Source organism: Poeciliopsis prolifica, unplaced genomic scaffold (genome assembly GCF_027474105.1).
Source record: "Poeciliopsis prolifica strain line A6 unplaced genomic scaffold, Auburn_PproV2 SCAFFOLD002, whole genome shotgun sequence".
NCBI lineage: Eukaryota > Metazoa > Chordata > Actinopteri > Cyprinodontiformes > Poeciliidae > Poeciliopsis > Poeciliopsis prolifica.
The window spans coordinates 4,066,609-4,084,370 of NW_026562377.1; the positions used below are offsets into that span (position 1 = coordinate 4,066,609).

At 36.8% G+C, this 17,762-nt stretch overlaps 1 protein-coding gene across 5 annotated transcripts in view; it reads left to right on the forward strand.

Moving 5' to 3' along the window:
• The window catches only part of lrp8 (low density lipoprotein receptor-related protein 8, apolipoprotein e receptor), a 146,922-nt gene that overhangs the window by 110,581 nt on the left and 18,579 nt on the right, over window positions 1-17,762 (forward strand). For all 5 annotated transcript variants that reach the window (XM_055045312.1, XM_055045328.1, XM_055045320.1 and 2 more), the window contains 6 exons: window positions 4,225-4,396; window positions 7,582-7,806; window positions 8,751-8,869; window positions 9,900-10,039; window positions 13,515-13,656; window positions 15,971-16,123. In XM_055045312.1, coding sequence (XP_054901287.1) covers window positions 4,225-4,396; window positions 7,582-7,806; window positions 8,751-8,869; window positions 9,900-10,039; window positions 13,515-13,656; window positions 15,971-16,123 — 951 coding nt within the window. The remainder of the gene's footprint in view (window positions 1-4,224; window positions 4,397-7,581; window positions 7,807-8,750; window positions 8,870-9,899; window positions 10,040-13,514; window positions 13,657-15,970; window positions 16,124-17,762) is intronic.

Sequence of the window (17,762 nt, forward strand, 5' to 3'; positions counted from 1 at the left end):
TGATACCCTTTCTGAAATAGTACTCTCCATGTAGATTTCCAAATCTACTTTTCGTTATTTAAACTGGTTTAAAGCTCAAAAAAATAAACCAGAACAACTTTACTTTACTTAGTTATCTGATGAAAGGCTGACCCTCCCTAACTCATCCGAATAATGAACTGTGGTCATGTGCTGACATGTGATAGTAAATGTTATTATTATATTGAATATATTGGTACATTTTTATTTAGGATTGTGCTGAAACATCTCTTTTAACACAGCCAGCTTAACAACGCATGAATGAATAAGCAGTCTAGCAAGTTTATGCCTCTGTAAAGCAAAGGTAATATACTCTATGCGTATTATATTAGACCAAGAAAAAAATGTTTATTTGTAAGTTCTAGTATATGATTATGTGAAAAATGGCTGTTCATGTTAAACACTTGACCACTCTATCATATGTTGTAATTTGGTTTGTTGGTTAAAACATTGCTGTGAAGCAATTGTGGTACTGAGGACCTCTACCATTTTTGGTCAGTTCATGATTGCTGCAAGAAAGTCAAGACATTTTTCAACACCTCTACCTAAAATACTTGTTTTATTTTACTAAAGATGTGTTTTGTACAGTCATACGTCCAGAAGAATGAAAGAAAGTCGGAATTTGCATATTTCTGATCAGTACCTTTGAAATGACTTACACAGCAAATTAACTTTTCAACATGAAATGAGGGAGAAAGCATGTTATTGGTAATTATTGTCTTAGTTTAAGTCATTATAGGGAAATCTGGTCTGGTAATGAGAGTGCTTAAAGCAGAAAACATATCCTCACTCTGAAGCTAAGTGGCATAAAAACCCCCATTGATTGCTCAGTGTCTCTCTGTGTGAATCTTTATTACTGTTAGGCAGAGCAAACAGCTCTTGTTAGAGTCAAAGCTCTATAGTGCCAGACAGCAAAAAAAGATGGATGGACAAATGATTTCCATAAATATTTCTGTGCTCAATAAACACTATGTTCCGAAGGAGACAAGAAGAGCGAGAGTCTAAAATATGACTGAATTATTGTTGATTGTTCTTCACGTTAATTCCTGTTCAAAGGAAAGCACAGAAGCGGGACAGTAAATACAGAAATGCCATCTCCGTGAAGCTGAAGTAATGAGGATTTAATGAAGCTCCATTTGTCCGTCAAATCATTCCTAGATGCTCGCCCTCAGAAATCAGCATATATATTGCATTTAGTTTCTTCAGACACTTACTTTAAAGAGACAGATCATAATTCGTACACAAATAAAAGTCCCTTGTGATGGAGCAGTATTACACACTGTGATTTCATATGATGTGAGCCAAGTTCCAGGAAGTTTGAATTTGGGATGCATAAATTCATTTTAAATAGTTCTTAAAATCCAAATAAATCTCCAACTCTGTGTGTGTTCTTTTATGCAAATCCCAGCATGCAGTTTATGGCTCCCCAGATTAATTTCACAGTAACTGTTAGTCTAGCAATACTAATTAAAAGCAAAGTCTCAGGTCAGAGTCATTATGTGCTTTCTACTCTAAACCGGTATGTGTGCTTGGGAGCAATAATTTTGATACATAACAGCGCCCATTAAGTCCCCTGAGCAAAGTTTTATTTCTCACTTATTGCATTCAGTGTTTTTCCATAGACTTTGAGTGTGCAGCCACTGAACGACTCAACAACTTGGGTTAAACTATGTGTTTGTGGGTATGCATGCGTGTGTGCGTGTGTGTATGTATGTATGTGTGTTAACAAGAGAATAAGAAAGGATGAAGAGAAGTAAACAGAAATCTCTTGTTTGATTATCTGTTGAAAATGTATTAGTTATGAATGAGAAAAATACTGCAAGGTGAAAATCTGTTATTTTGTAGATTTCTTTTATGCTTTAACAATCTTGAGTATTTATACACAAGTGAACGAAAGATTTTGAGAGCAAGGGCATGACATTACAAAAGCCTCAGTAACAGCACAGTAAAAAAACCAGAACAGGTTGTTGCAACGTTGCAGAAACCAATCTGTGAACTGTCTGTGGACCAAACAAACCTACTTATTTTATCTTTTTCTGTGGCGTACTGGGAGCGTTACCACAGCGCGAGGAGCAGCGTAAGCCACACTTGACAGTTTGAGAACACACTTTTCAAATTGGGTTTAAAGCTGTGGTCAGGTTATTCCCAGGTGGCTCATGGGACCAAAGATACAGCCCTCATCCCTGTTGTGTGTACGTACGAGTGTTGTCAAACTCGTTTCACAGTTTTTCATCTTTCAGTGGTTTTGAAGATACGATTTTTTTTTGTCTGCAAAATACTATACATTGTTAATTCTGAAAACTTTTTCTATCCATAACATCCAAATGATGTTTTGGACTTTCAAGATTTAACTGTAGCCATGTGATGTTCATATTTTCTGTTTATAGAACCAAACACCTTGAAATAATGCACATGCAGAAATTGCATCTGTGTATGCAGCTGTTTCGGTTGCCACATTGCACAGTTTTTTAAATGGATAACTTTTCTTCATGAGCATAAAATCATTTTTCAAATTATTATTTTATTACCTTTGGAGAGATGCCTGTCTGCATAGTGGCACAGTTGGTAGAACTGTTGCCTTTCAAGAAAAAGGTGCTGGGTTCGAATCCCAGTCTGGGATCTTTTTGCATGGTGCTTGCATGTTCTCCCTGTGGGTTCTCTCCAAGTTCTCTGGCTCCCACGATCCAAACACATCACTGTTAGGTTAATTGGTGTGTATAAATTCTCCTGAGGCATGAGTGTGTGTGTGCATGGTTGTTTGCTCTGTTTGTTTCAATCTTGCCCTGCCTCTTACCTGAAATGTCTCACTGAAGATTGATGCCCGAGTGGGGCACTATCCCACTAGGAACAAGGGTGTAAGTGGATGGATGGATGGATGGATGGATGGATGGATGGATGGATGGATGGATGGATGGATGGATGGATGGATGGATGGATGATGGATGATGGATGGATGGATGGATGGATGGATGGATGGATGGATGGATGGATGGATGGATGGATGGATGGATGGGATGCCTTTCTAATGCTATCAAAAATTAAAGTTTTTATTTAAAAGTTATTTGAAATCTAAATTTCCCAGGGATATGATTTTATTACCTTTTGAGATAAAATCATATCTGGAGATATAATTATATGCGTTTTGGCATATAAAAATGCACCAGAGGACACACAAAAAAATATCATATTTTCTTACATATTCTTTCTCTCTTTGACTCAACTCATTGTACACTTTGTTTTCCCCTCTACCCACCTGACTGTTGATTTCTCTCTGAACTCATCCCACCTTCACTCTCCCAATTACATCCCCTTACTCCTCAAACCTCCATGACAACACATTCATCCATCACTTTCAATTGTTCCTGTTCGTTTCTTCCTCCGTATCTATCTCTGTCTCTCTCTCAGCGGGCGAAATTGATGGTTACCAACCTACTAGTCAGAGGAAAATGATTGCATCCAAACAGTGGTAGAAATGTAATATGTTCTCCCTGTGAAGTAGCGTGTGGTAAGCCTTGGAATAAAACTAAAGCGTGGCTCTGTGTGGATGTTTGTGCATGAGTATGCCTGTTTTATAATTTTTTTAAAGGTTTTAAGTGGCACTTTTGCTTCTCTGGATAGGGGGAAGCTTGAGAAATAGATGTGTAAAATCAATGAGTTGATAAAGGACGCTAGAAAGATGAGCCTAAAAATTAAGGATAAAAAGAGAGTGTATGATTTGTATTTTCACTGAGAAAAGCTGTTAGTACACCTATAATTGTTTACAATCTCCCATATCTTCAAGTTTGGAAATCTACCTTTGGTAACTCATAAAATAATTTTCAAATTTTTGTTCACTGAACATGAGGTCTTTTTGTTATGCTTACTTTTAGTCTGCTGAAAAATGTGCATTAGGGGAACTGGTGTACCAGCTAACAACTTGAATTATGTGGACCTGAAGAAAAGAGCCCAATATCACACTTGACACATGGCTGTACCAAAAATAAAATGATGTGTCATGTCTGTGCTGTTGGTGTACTTTAGCCTGAGGCCTATTTTGTCTCATTGTTTCATATAGCAGCAGGTCACCTGCAGATAAGCCAAGCATCATAGTACAGCAATCAATTTTCTTCTTTACATGGCGGAAAATGTTATGGTACACTGGGAACTAGAAATATTTAATTTAATTAGTCCATTTATGATAACATGAACCTCCTCCCTGCTCTTTAGGAAAGAGCCCTTGCCTGATGTTTACTAATCGTCACGAAATTCGTCGGATTGACCTGCTGAAGAGTGAGTACACACAGGTGGTTCCCACCCTGAAGAATGCTGTGGCCCTGGATGTGGACGTCTCCACTAACAAGATGTTCTGGTGTGATCTGTATCATCGCAAAATATACAGGTACACACAAAAATGTGCACTCAGTCATTGTTGATTTTGGATATGAGATATGGGCGGTTTCCCAGGGCATCATTAGCAGAATATCGGCTCCCTGTGCAGATAATCTGTTTTCAGACTGTGCCTCCGAAATAATATGCTGGATTTTGATTGGCTTCAGAAGGTGCGGCTGTGTTGTCAGTGAATCACTGATTTTAGTCCATCTTTACAAACTGTGATCGTTTCTATTGATGGTTGTATCATGAAAGCAGCCATGAAGAGAATAAAATATAAAGTAGTGAAAGGAAAACATCATGACCTAGCCAACCTGTTGCTAGTTGTTAAATTTATGTTTATGGCACCTTTAGTTACAATTGCTGAGAGTCTGAATAAGAAGAAGTTGAATGACAACACAAAAACAACATTTTTGCTTGGTGAAATTTGTTGAGTTTGTCGTTATTATTGCATTTTGAAGACAAATTAATCACTAAATGATAGTTGGTTCTTCTATAAAACAGAAAATGGGGGCAAGAAACAAGGTGCACATCTAAGGCACCATTGGACCTCGACTAGCTCTCTCTGCATACTTCACCGTGTATGTCACATCCTGCGACTTCATCTATCTGTCTTGTCTGTTTCAACCTGTCACACCTTCTGCTGGGAAGCTGACACACCTGGAGGGTTGTGTCATCTGCCTGATAGAGGAAGGTGGAGCTGTTTGTCCTTCCTGACACACAAGTGCACACGCGTTCCCACACAGCTACACATACTTTGTGTGCATAGTTGCTTTGTGTGCAGTTGTTAGTTGGTGTAAGTTTGATAGTTGGCAGGTATATGGAGGGGTCTTCTATCATCTCAGCTGAGCCATATGCTTCCTTTAATTTCACTGCCTCAATAATCACCATCATTACTCATCTGTATGCACACATACACATACGCTCTCATCAGCTCTGTGATACACTAAAGGACTTGTGACAGAGGAAGGACAAATTAACTCATTCTTTACAGCAGACTCTATTTTCAAAGCGGTAAATAATGCATCAAACTCATGCATTGGCCTGAAAGGTCCTCAGCTAATGAAGTTGTGGAGTTTAACTTGGCCTTGTTCAAGCTTCTCTTTAAGTCTGCCTCATCCTTTCAAAACAAAATGTTTCACAGCTTGCACTAGGAAGGTCTGAGCCTCATCTTTAGCATCGAGTTTGCATCCTGAAGAAAGTTTCTTGTTGTTCTAGTTAGACTGGAGCCATGTCAGAGAGGACTTTCTACTTTATGCTAGCTGTGTTGTAGTCCAAATTACTTTCTAGAAAACAATACTAGTTTCTGAGTTGTCACTTTTATAGTTAAAACATTTTAAAATGAGGTATTCTGCAGTCTTGAATCTTGTTAAATTATTTACAGCATAAAATGAAAAAGAAAATAAATTATGGTTAAATATTTATATTTCCTAAATTTATTCCGTATCCCATTGTCTACTCAATCATCCATACATGCATACAATTTGTCCATCTCTTTCTTCTGTTATTCTAACTTTTATCCAAATAAGAAACCAAAGTCAGAAAATAATGCATGTTGTTACTTTAAATAATTTAAATATTCATGCTAAAAATATATAAATATTTTAACACTAATGAACTCTGAGCATTCAGGAAAACCTTTCTATTCCTTTTGAGGGTTTTTTTAATGCCTTGGGAAGCATGTGCTGCTTCTCCCCATCACAGTGATGCGGTTTTCCAGACTTTTTCCATGCTGATTAGCATTCTGTGGGTCAATGTCTTGTTAACGTCCCCCAGTAATAGAGATGTTGCAAACAATTGTATGGCCAATTAAAGATGCAATCTGCTCTGAGTTCTTAATTTATTGCTTGTTTACTATGCTCTGCAGTTTGTAGTAACTATTTATGCACTCACCCTGTTTTCATGCAGTGTAAAACTGAAATGTAAATGTCCAAATGGATATTTATTAGACTTTTAGAGCCCCATAGTCTAAACCTAAGTTTCAAATCCGAGACAGTCCAACACTACCTGTAGAGATTTCATCCTCCTCCATATTGCTCCAATTTAACCCCAGAGGAACAAATTCTGTTCATATTTTTGTTTGACATCCTTTAGCATAAAATAATAATAAAAAAGAAACCTTAGATTATCTGTCAAAGTAATGTGGGATAAGCCTCTACCGTCCCTACCATATACAAAAAAAGAGTTGGCAAACTGTGATATAGTCAATTACCTAGGCAATCTGCTTCCAAATCCTATTCTCATTCGTCTCTGCCTGATCTTTCACTCCAATTATCCCACCAGCTTTCTCTTTTAGTTAAGATGCTCATCCCACCCAAAAATCTCCTCCTGGTGCCCCTTTGGAAATGTTCCCAAGCAGAAATTGAATTGGAGTGTGTAGTCTTTTACAGCTATTTCTTAAGAATGAGCTGATTTGTTTGTCTTACCAGGTTTCCATGGTGAAGAAATAAAACAGGACAAAAAACATTTTTTTTACATTTTCTACTAGATGGAGGCAAATCTCATCTTTCTGTTTGGAGAAGGTCTCACACAGAAGTCCACATATACACAAAAGTTATATTTTTTAAATGTCACAGATATACAGTATACTCTTAGGCATTGCATTTTTTGGCATGTGCTCTACCAGCATTGCACATGCAGAGAACAAAATATTTGTATTTCTTTTGTTGCAAAATATCTCGAGGTGAGTTAAAGTGGATGAAACGCTTCCATAGACAGTAATTTTCAGGTTTTTCCACAAATTGTCAATTGGATTATTGCCTGGGCTTCGACCTGGCTGTTCTAACTCATGAATATGCAATGATCTACGCTTTGGCTGTAGATCACCTTCAATATCTGTGACAACCATTAGTTTTTTTAAGCATCTAGCAAGTTTTTTACATTGTATATAGCTCCTTGTACCTTCCCATCAACTCTGATTTTCTCAGAACTCCACTGAACTCTACTGTTTCTTGGGCTACATAAGTGCTGTTGGTTCTCTAGTGCTTTAAAACAAACTTCTGAAGCCATCACAGATTGTGCAGACTTTAAATTACACACAAGGTATACTGTTTTTATGTAAAATTGGATTTTAATTAGGCATATCTAAAGTATTGGGGGCTGATTCTTTGGGGCATGAAAACTTTTTCAAGGCTATTTATTCGCTGATGTTTACATTAGATGTGCTTTACTCAGCTTTTATCTTCTGTCCTACAGTGCATACATCAATAAGGCCAGCGACTCTTCGCAGCAGGTGACGTTGGTCGACTCACTCCACTCGCCGGAGGGCCTGGCTGTGGATTGGGTCCATAAAAACATCTACTGGACAGACTCTGGCAATAAGAGCATTTCTGTTGCAACGGGAGATGGCAGGAAGAGGAAAGTGCTAATAGCCACCGAGCTCAGTGAGCCACGGGCCATTGCAGTGGATCCTCACCAAGGGTGAGAGGAAAGTTTTATACTTCAGCAAGTTTTGGACAGGAGTTAAGTGGAATGGCCTGAAGGAAAGAACAAAAGTCCAAAAGTTCTTAGTTTTGATCATTCTGTGTGGACACCAGTTCCATTATGAAACTAATAGAAACTTCTGTTTTCAGGTTGGTCTGAAACATTTTTCCATAGTGTAGCAGTTATTTTTTTTAAAACTGATCTATACGGTGTATTGTGCAGTTTTATAATTTTCTGGAAAGAGACAATCAGAGTCTTTGTCTTCCTTTTCTACCACTTTCACCTTGAGCTCCCAAAAGAAACATTTTCACAGCTTTTCAGATTTTGGCAAGGCAACTGAAGCCAGAACTTTACATGTTGACATGCTTAATTAAAATAGCCCAAACTTCAGTAACTTCATTGGATTGAGCAAGCACAGTTTTAAAATCAAAAGCATAATTTTGGTAAATGGTGGATGGATAAAACTAATAAAAAGTATATATAAAAGGTCAGTCTGGACAACTCCAAGGTCAAATGGCTACACAAACATCAGAAAATAATCAACACTCTGCTCTCTTTCTTGTCTTTATTGTTGAGAGAACTGAAAAGAACAAAGGGTGAAGAAAAAGGATGTGCGTTTCATGTCTCAAAATATCATGGTTCTGTGAAGGAAAAGCAACTTACACCGTAATAAATAATTTCAGATCTTTTTCTCTAGCTTGGAGAATATTTACTCACAATATTATAACAACCAAAAAATGTTCAGACTCCTTCTAATTATATTACCTTATAAATGACAGAATCTCAGAACTGAGCATCAGGTGTGACTATAATGAAATCAAGAAGATGCGAGACGTCCCTCTTTAATTTCACTGTGGAGTCCAATATTCAGATCAATCTTGCTTTGTTTGGTTCATTCCATTGCTTTGTTTTATTTACCACAGCAATGTATCTTTTCACAGTTTTATGTACTGGTCAGACTGGGGAGATCAGGCCAAAATAGAGAAAGCTGGGATGAATGGAGTGGACCGTCAAATTCTGGTGTCTGACCATATTGAGTGGCCCAATGGAATCACTCTGGGTAAGAAAACATGTTCATTGATTCCCTTTACAGAAATGGCAAGCAGCCCTGAAAACACAAAAACTACAATCTGCACACAAGGAAACAAGCATGTAGAGTTGAGATAGGTCTAGAGATAGTCCAACCCAAATAACTTTCCATAGTTATATCTCAGCCTCTATCTGTCTTTCATCAATCAAGCCAGCGAGTGGTCTCTGATTTAATAAGCTCGACAGTCTGGGCTGTCAGTACCTGCCATCATCCTTTGCAACTCCCTTGGCAGCAAGAGCAAATTTCTTCACTCTGCCCTTGCCTGAGGAGAAATAAAAGTGCACACACTCACCTCGATCAGTGGGATTGTGGTGTTGCTGGTACATTCATGAAAACAAATTATTTTTAGAAGAAGGCAAATGAGCAAGTCGACCCAGACTGCGTTACTCTCTTGGGGGAATAAGTGAATTATTTCACCTTGGTCATTTATAGCAAGCAGAGGAAGTGACTGAGTCAGATGAAGGAAATTTTTCTTCTGAAGGTTTAGTAGTAAGAAAAGAAAGTGTAATTTCTGTTTAGCGTTTCGCTTTCTCTGACAAGTTCTTCAGGCGTTTGACCCTTGCTTTTATCCAAAGGATATTTCAGATTTATGTAGACTGCAAGCTGTCAAAAATAACCTCAACATGAATGCCAACAGTAGAGCAACAGTGACCTTCTGCTGTGTTTGGGATCATTACTTGATGTAAGACTTCTAAATGTTCTTTTAAAGAAGGTCCAGCAGGACTAATGAATTTACTCAAGGTCACGTACTTGTCCTCCCCCAGCTGTGATATTACAGTCACATCTGTGTTTTCTCAGTGCTGGTCCTCGGCCGTCATGTCAAAAAAGATTGATGGTGTAGCTACTGGGCCATTACATTTGTATACCTCTCACCCTGCACCTTTCTCAGCTGACTGACCTTTTTTTCTCTTTCTCCATTCACTCCATGTTTCCCGTCCCCTTTTTTCCTCTCCTATTTGGTTATGTTCCCATTTTTTATCTCTTTTCTACACGTTGTCAGATTTGTCCAACAGACGTCTCTACTGGGTGGACTCCAAGCTGCACCTGCTGTCAAGTGTCGATCTAAACGGAGACAACCGCAAAGTGCTGCTGTCCTCCCATCACCACCTTGGACATCCATTCGCCCTCACTGTTTTTGAGGTACAAGAAGAATTTAATTTTAGAATGCACACAAATCAGTCAGTGGTAAATTAATGCATTAGTTTGGTTTCTTCTGCCATATTGGATAGAAATTCATTATAGCAAAAAAAGAGAATTGAGTAGATATATTTGGTAAAAATTGTATATTAATCATTTTTTTGTATTTAATGTGTAGGAAAGGTGTTTTTGGGAAAGAATTCTGATTTTCATTTACTTAAGAAACTGAAAAGTTTTATGCGAATGAAACTGGAATATGCTCAAAAGAAATTTGGTAATTCATTCCATGGTGAATTCAGAGTCACAATGATGTTCAGCATTAAATGTAACTGATAGTGTATCTATTGTGGTGAACATGAGTGACATTGATTTCATTCAGAGTAGATGGGTGTGAGGCAGAACAGCCCAAAGACAGAAGTGTGAGGATGAAAGTAAAGAAAGAAAGAGACAAAATGTTGTAAGTCAGAAGTGTTTTCTCCATTCTTCTCTGTGCTGAACATGCTGTGATGAGTAGAAGCTGAGGAAAAGGGAGGACATCCATCATGTCTGGCTGAGAGGATGTGTCTGAATACTGTGTGTGTGTGTGTGTGAGGAGAACTTATGTTTCAGATTGCAGTGAAAGTTCACTGTCTGAGATTAATAGCCTTCAGTTGTTCTGCTCTGTGTTCTGTATGGGTTATGATACAGAACAAATTAAAAATCCTTTAGCCATAGAGGAGGTTGCTCTGTTCCTAATAACTTTACTGTGGGACATTTGTTTCTTTTAGCTTGTTCTTTCTGGAACAAGCTGTGAACCAAAAAACTGAATAGACTTGTTTTGTCAATTTCTGCGTAAACAAGATATTTAGAGTGTTCATAAAGTTGGGAGACATGGAAGACTATCAACAGACTGTTGGACAAACACCATATTGGAGTGTATTGGGTTGGCTCTATGAGGCAGTGAGGAAAATCATATTGTTTTCTGAGAAATTAGCTTATATTTCACAATTTGCTATTGTGAACTCTTAATTATCTATTTTTAACTTCTGTAATCTTACCTCAACTGTTTAAAAAGATGGTCTTAAAATTAATTTTAAATTCTGAACACATAACATAAAAAAATACAAAAGTTAAGTCTGTCACAATGATCTAACTTTAGCAAAAAACAAATGTTCATGTGGAATTTGACTTGCTAAATTCATGACATCGGGGTCAAAATTCTTCATTGACATTCAAATGGTATTTTGAATTGTGCTCATTTAATCAGTTGCTTGTTTGATAAAATAAACAGTGGCATTTAAAAGCAGGTGAATAAAATCTGCAAACATTAAAATATTTCCTGAAACGTGTTATGAAAAATACTGCTTTTGTTGGGTTGGAGTTATTTTGCTCATCATGAGTGAATTATTATATAGCATTAGTTGCAAATAAGTTTCACCTTTTTAAAATTGTGACAAATTAACCAAAGTGTTTAAGTTCACATAAAGCATTATCTCCTTTTTTAGATGTGAGAATGAATGTTAGTTTCAAGGCATAGAGGTAATGCTAAACCTTTAATATACTGGCTTATAAACAAACATTAAAAAGGAAAAACAAAGATTTTCTAGGAAAGTCTTGATACATCATCCCAAAGCACAGAGAAAGACACACTCACACACACACACACACACACACACGTCTCAGTCAGTGTCCACCCCCTGCCCTCACACAGAGTCTTAAGGAAACACAAATTGTAAAGGCTCACTGTGTGTAATGTTGTCTATTCTTCTTCCTCCAGTATAATTTCATTACTTTCCCCCCGTTTCTGTTTTGCTAGTGGGTATAGAATAAGGAAAGAATGAAATGGGTTATTGAAATAAAGAGATACTGAAAATTGATATGTTGGGGAAGACGGAGCATGTGGCTACAGCGTTAGACAGGAAGAAAATTAGGATTTTAAACAGGCTTTATCAGTGCACACTTAACACCGGCCAGCTCACGTGCACAGCAATCCTTTTGCTTTAGCTTCCATTTAATGAGTCGCTAAAATTGTTACTGGATGAAAGAAACTATCAGAAAAAGCAGTTTCCTTTGCCCCCACCTGTTTCTGTGCAATGCTGGATAAATAAGTCTTTTTCAGTTTTCTATTATTTGAAGACAGACATGTTTGCCTGTTGGGAAATGCTACTTTAAAAAGTAAACTACAGGTTTTAAAGGACCACAGAGCCCAACTAAGTAATCTGCTAATATTTATACGAGTGATTATATAGAGCTGCAGAATAAAAGGTACAATGCTCTGCTCAAAAAGCTCCTAACAGTCTTTCTGCATGTAGTGAATGGTTTGTGTTTTTCTATCAGAATAGGATTAAATAAATATTACTGATAATATTATTATAATTGATGTTTACAGTTAAAACACACATTGTATTGCAATAAGGGTAAGTCTTAATTGACTATTAGTGCACTTTATCTTTCTTTTTGTGTTTTTTCTGAGACTGAAAAATTATCAAAGTCTGTTTTCCACCCTGCTCTTTAAAAATTCATGTCCACTAAGATGTGTTTTCGTACCACTAAGAGCCGGGGCTTTGACTGATCTGATGCAACATTTGCCTGTGCACACCAGGGTATAAGCTCAGCAAATGAAAGATTCACCTTGATCATACAATAAAGAATCACGCTTCTGAGGTTTACATTGCTACTTGAAGTTCTCAAGGTCAGAAAAATGACATTTGAAAAGACTGATGGCAGACAATGTGATAAAAAGAAAGAAAGGTTGAGACTGACAGTTTGTGAAAGGCGTCCACAGACAGAGAGAGTGATAAAGGGAGATATGGAATAAAATATCTGAGAATGGTTATATCACCACTGCTGATATTTATCTTTCATTGTTTCAGCATTACTGTCATAAGAGTAAAGGTTATCTCAATCGAAGTGCAGAAGATTGAGCCATGCAGAGTTTGCGGAAAGACAGTAAAGGGAATTCTGGAGAAAGGTTAAGCCCGCTGGTAATCCAGCACAAACAGAAATAAAAGAAAACTGCTTTGCTTGAAACACAAACCAGTATATAACATGGTTCTTGAATCTGTGTGCACGTTTATTCTTCCTATATGTCCTCATTGGACTTTCATTAAAATATGTCTCTACTAAACATTGCTTACTTTTAATCGATTGAGCATAGAATTATTATTTTTACATAAGATGAAAAAAATTATTTGTTTATGTGCAGATGAGTCTTATAAATAAGTTTTTCGGGTTAATATTTCTTCTTTATCTTGCATTCCATAAAAATGTTTTAAGAAACTCCATTTTTGTTACTTAAATTATATAATTATCAAAATGAACAGTAATAAAAAAAAGAATAAGATGTATTTCTTTCTGACTGTGTTTAAAATTCGAGCTCCACGTTTTTGCTTGAAAGACTAAATGAAAATAAACCTTTTAATGATATTTTAACTACTATGGTTTTCAGTATGAGTTCAACGTTTTGTCCTTTACAACAGAGCCATCTCATTTAACACAGGATCGTGTCTACTGGACGGACTTGGAGGATGAAGCCATTTACAGCGCAAACCGACTGACGGGTCATGATGTGGCTAAAGTAGCAGAAGATCTTAACAACCCGCTGGACCTTGTTGTGTTTCATGAACAGAGGCAGCCCAAAGGTAAACATTTGAAAATGTGAAGCTAATGATAACTTGTGTGTGCTTGGTGCAATGATAAAAGACTGTTAGATCTCAGCACAAATTGAATTTTAAATAACCTGTATTATAGATTTGACAATTAACTCCTTTAAAGAAGGAACAAAAGACTTAGAATGTCAAATGATTTGTTAACATTTTATATGACAAAAATCTTTTTGTGAGCATGTGTTTGAACGCTGCGAGTTTGCCAACAGTTCGTTAGTGAGTTTGTTTTTATTATTTGTTTTTTCCCCTCATTAAGCCCTCAAAGCAGTGTGTGCCAATTGGGAGCAAATTGCATTCTTTCATTAATAAATCAAAAGACATCCCAGAATTGAACAGGCTCGCTTCCCATATGCCAACAGAAACAACATATAAAACAGAACTAAGTAAGGTTGGATGAAGAGATATTAAATGAACTCTGGCTGCCCTGGAAGACCCGATCAGCAAACTTTTCTTTAAAATGTTACCTGACTGAAACAACATCTCATTTCTTATATAATTGTAACTCTAGGCAGTCGATAACCACTGCTGGATTCCTGCTGTTTCAAATACTATTCTCATTCATAAAATATGTTTTTCTTGAAGGTCTCTGTAAATTACTGAAATGCAGCTGGAACATTTTATTCTAGTGATTTTCTTTTTTTTTTACTAGAAGCATCTTCATTCTGATCTTACCAGAAAAAGTAAAACTCCCACACATAAGTTGGTTGAAAGACACCCTTTGATAACTACTTTAGTTTTATTTTGTCTTCTTTTATTAATCTCAACCAATATCAATGTGGCTTAGATTTAGTGTTAAGTGGGAAAATCTATGTTTAATGAGATGGAAGGCAGCATAGAAAAATGCTGAATTCTTTGTAGTAATGGCATCACTCGTAGTAATCTATAAAAGTTTTAAAACATTTTAACTTTAATAACAGAAAACCAATCTAACACAGGATCCTTGTACTCTTTTGTTTTACATCTTTATTCATGCACACCACAGTGTGCAAGATAAAAGGCTTGTTTGTGAGACTTTCACTTGTTTCCAACTTTAACATTGTACTCTTCCCGTGGATATGGCCAAGTTTAGATATTTTACTGTCATTTTGATTTTTATAGCTCAACAGCTGTTCTCTAGTTTTCCCTATGTTTAAGAGAACCCTAACCCAAGGGAAACTGGAGTGTTAGTTAAAAGTTTGTTGACACTGATCTAAAAAGTCAAGTGTGCACTAAAATTGATTTGATTTATTTAATGTGTATTATCATTTTCTTAGTTTTACACATGCTGCATCAACTTCTTATGAAAGATACTGTAAATTAAGCTTAAATGTGGCCCAATATTTTTAGCGAGTGACATGCATCCTAGTTATTCTTAAGAAGTCCTCATGTATAAAGCATGAAAATACATCAGAAGGTCGAAACAACCGCGACCTGACCTACATCAGGCGCTTCATCACAACGGCAAGCAGGTCATAAAAAAATGCCATGAGTTTGCATTTAGGGCTAAGAGACTTCATTTAAATATTTTATCTATGTGTAGAATACTTAAAAAGACAGTCTTTGCACATTTCCCTATACGTGAGCACTTTTACTCTGTCGAAGTAACATGAATATTTGAACTTGTTCCCATTTTCCTTTACTGACACAAACTTCACTACAATGTGTCAGTAAAGGCCCTCTCAACGTCAACGCCTAAATTGAATTGAGAAACTGTGGTATGACTGGCATATAAGCATTTACAGATTCTTTCCATCACAGCTGAGATTGAGTTATTTTGCAATAAATAGGTAAACAAAAAAAAGGTAACATCAGACGTTCAAGGCAAAAAAAAACTGCAGCTGTATAATTGCAGCAAAACAGATTTTACCAATTGCTGACTCAAGAGACCAAGAACATGAATGCTATCCATGGTTTTCAGATTTTTCTTTAAACTGAAAGGTAAACAATAATTTTTTCTCAACTTCACAATTATGCTCTCTGTTACTCTGTCGCGAAATGCCGATAATGTTTGGGTTACTTAAATTAATGGTTGTGACATGTAAAAATATAAAAAAAAGTTCAGGCAGTATGAATAGTTTAAGATTTATTTATTCTGAATTCATTTTTAAAATGTGTTTTTACCTCGATAGTTTGGTCAAAGTTGTGCATATATGTTAAAACTGTGAACTGTTTAGATATTTCAAAACTCTTGTGATAAAACTGTGATTTCAGCTCTTCTACCAAGTGACGCAAAATAAAATAATTTTATAGGTTTTAATTTATTTAATTTACCTTATGATCCATCTTTTTTATTGCTCTCTTGTCTCCTCAGCCCCTGACACCTGCAACATGGGCAGTCTACCAAACGGCGGTTGTGAGTATCTCTGTCTAAAGGCTCCTCAGATCACAGATCATTCTCCAAAGTACACCTGCGCCTGTCCTGATGGTATGGAGCTCGGACCAGACATGAGGCGCTGCGCTGTAGGTATGTCACCTCAAACTGATAAATCACACTATCCAGGGGGCCTCCTAATGGAAAGAACTGTGCAAGATAATGTCACTGGAGATCTGCACTACTGTAATTACAGTCACATCATGATGGAGTGTCTGCTCCAGTATTAAGCTGGTAATGGAGTTTCCCCTTCCTCATCATGCTCACTTTAGAGTTAAGTTTTTTATAAGTAAATGCTCATCTTTTGGCTTTGTTTTTAAGAGTTTCCTTATTGTAATGATAACAGGAAATACATCCAATGCTGTTTAGGATTGAAGGAAACAGCATCCAGTTGTCAAGTAACAAAGTCCTAATGAGATCCACTATGCTCTAATGTTGGCTCCAAGCAATACAAGTAATTGTATTGACTGTGATGAACTTAAAAATTGGACTCCTCCAAAGAATAGCAGACTATGTCGGTAAATGGGTCAGGGATTCTTCCTGCATGTCCCCAACACACCTCCATTATTTCACTGACCCTATTTCACAGCTCACTTCGTCCACTGACTCGATAGAGCCGCAACATTTGTGGGGTTGTTATCCTTAATGGATCCGCTCTGTTTTCACACATCACATTTTAACAGGTGAGGCAGAGGGAGCTGACTCAGGGAAAAGGGAGAAAGAGATGATTATGATGTATGTGGGCCATCACTCACAGTTGCTCTGGGAGAGGGAAGATGAGCACACACTCACAGGGCTCTACAGATTTCTTTTTTTCAAATTCAAGTATTTCTGCTGGGCTCTCACTTATTATACAATAAAAACACATTTGCAGCAATTCACTCTTGCTTGTTGCTTGTGTCCTACTTCTGAAACACTAAATCTATCTAAAAACACAAACATAATGTCTTGGCTCTGACAATGACAACATGCGAGAAAGGTTATCCGATAAAGTGACTGTGACTACAAAAAAGATGCAAATTTTGCCTTATGTTTTTAAATATACACTGCTCAAAAAAATAAAGGGAACACTCAAATAACACATCCTAGATCTGAATGAATGAAATAAATATGAAAATAATTTCCACCTGTTGTCTATTCCATTTGCACAACAGCAGGTGATATTGATTGTCAAACAGTGTTGCTTTGTAAGTGGACAGTTTGATTTCATAGAAGTTTGATTTACTTGGAGTTATATTGTGTTGGTTGAGTGTTCCCTTTATTTTCTTGAGCAGTATATTTTAATTTGCGAATTGCTGGTTTTGTGATGTAAATATTAACCAGTTACAAAAGTCAAAATAATATGTTTAAAACATAATATCCATGGTGCTAAGATCTTTGAAATTAATTGGCCTTGGCTTGTTTCCCATTCTTGGTCCTCAACGCTCGCTACCCTTCATGTTTTAGGTCCTGCTGATTTAGCATATCTGATTTCAATAGATAACTGGCTGACAGGTTTTTGCTGAACCGGAATTATCTGAATCAGGTGTTTCAAAGCAGGGAAACATCTATAACATGCAATGCAGATTGTCTCAAACACCAGGGTTGGGAAGCACTGGTGAAAGTAACTGGGATACAAACTTTCTCTGTAGCCTGCGTTTCTCATTTTTTCCGTAAAACTCAGATATGTAAAAAAGATTCTAAATGTAAAACAATATGTAGCATTGTTAAATGACACAATTAAAAAGAAAAA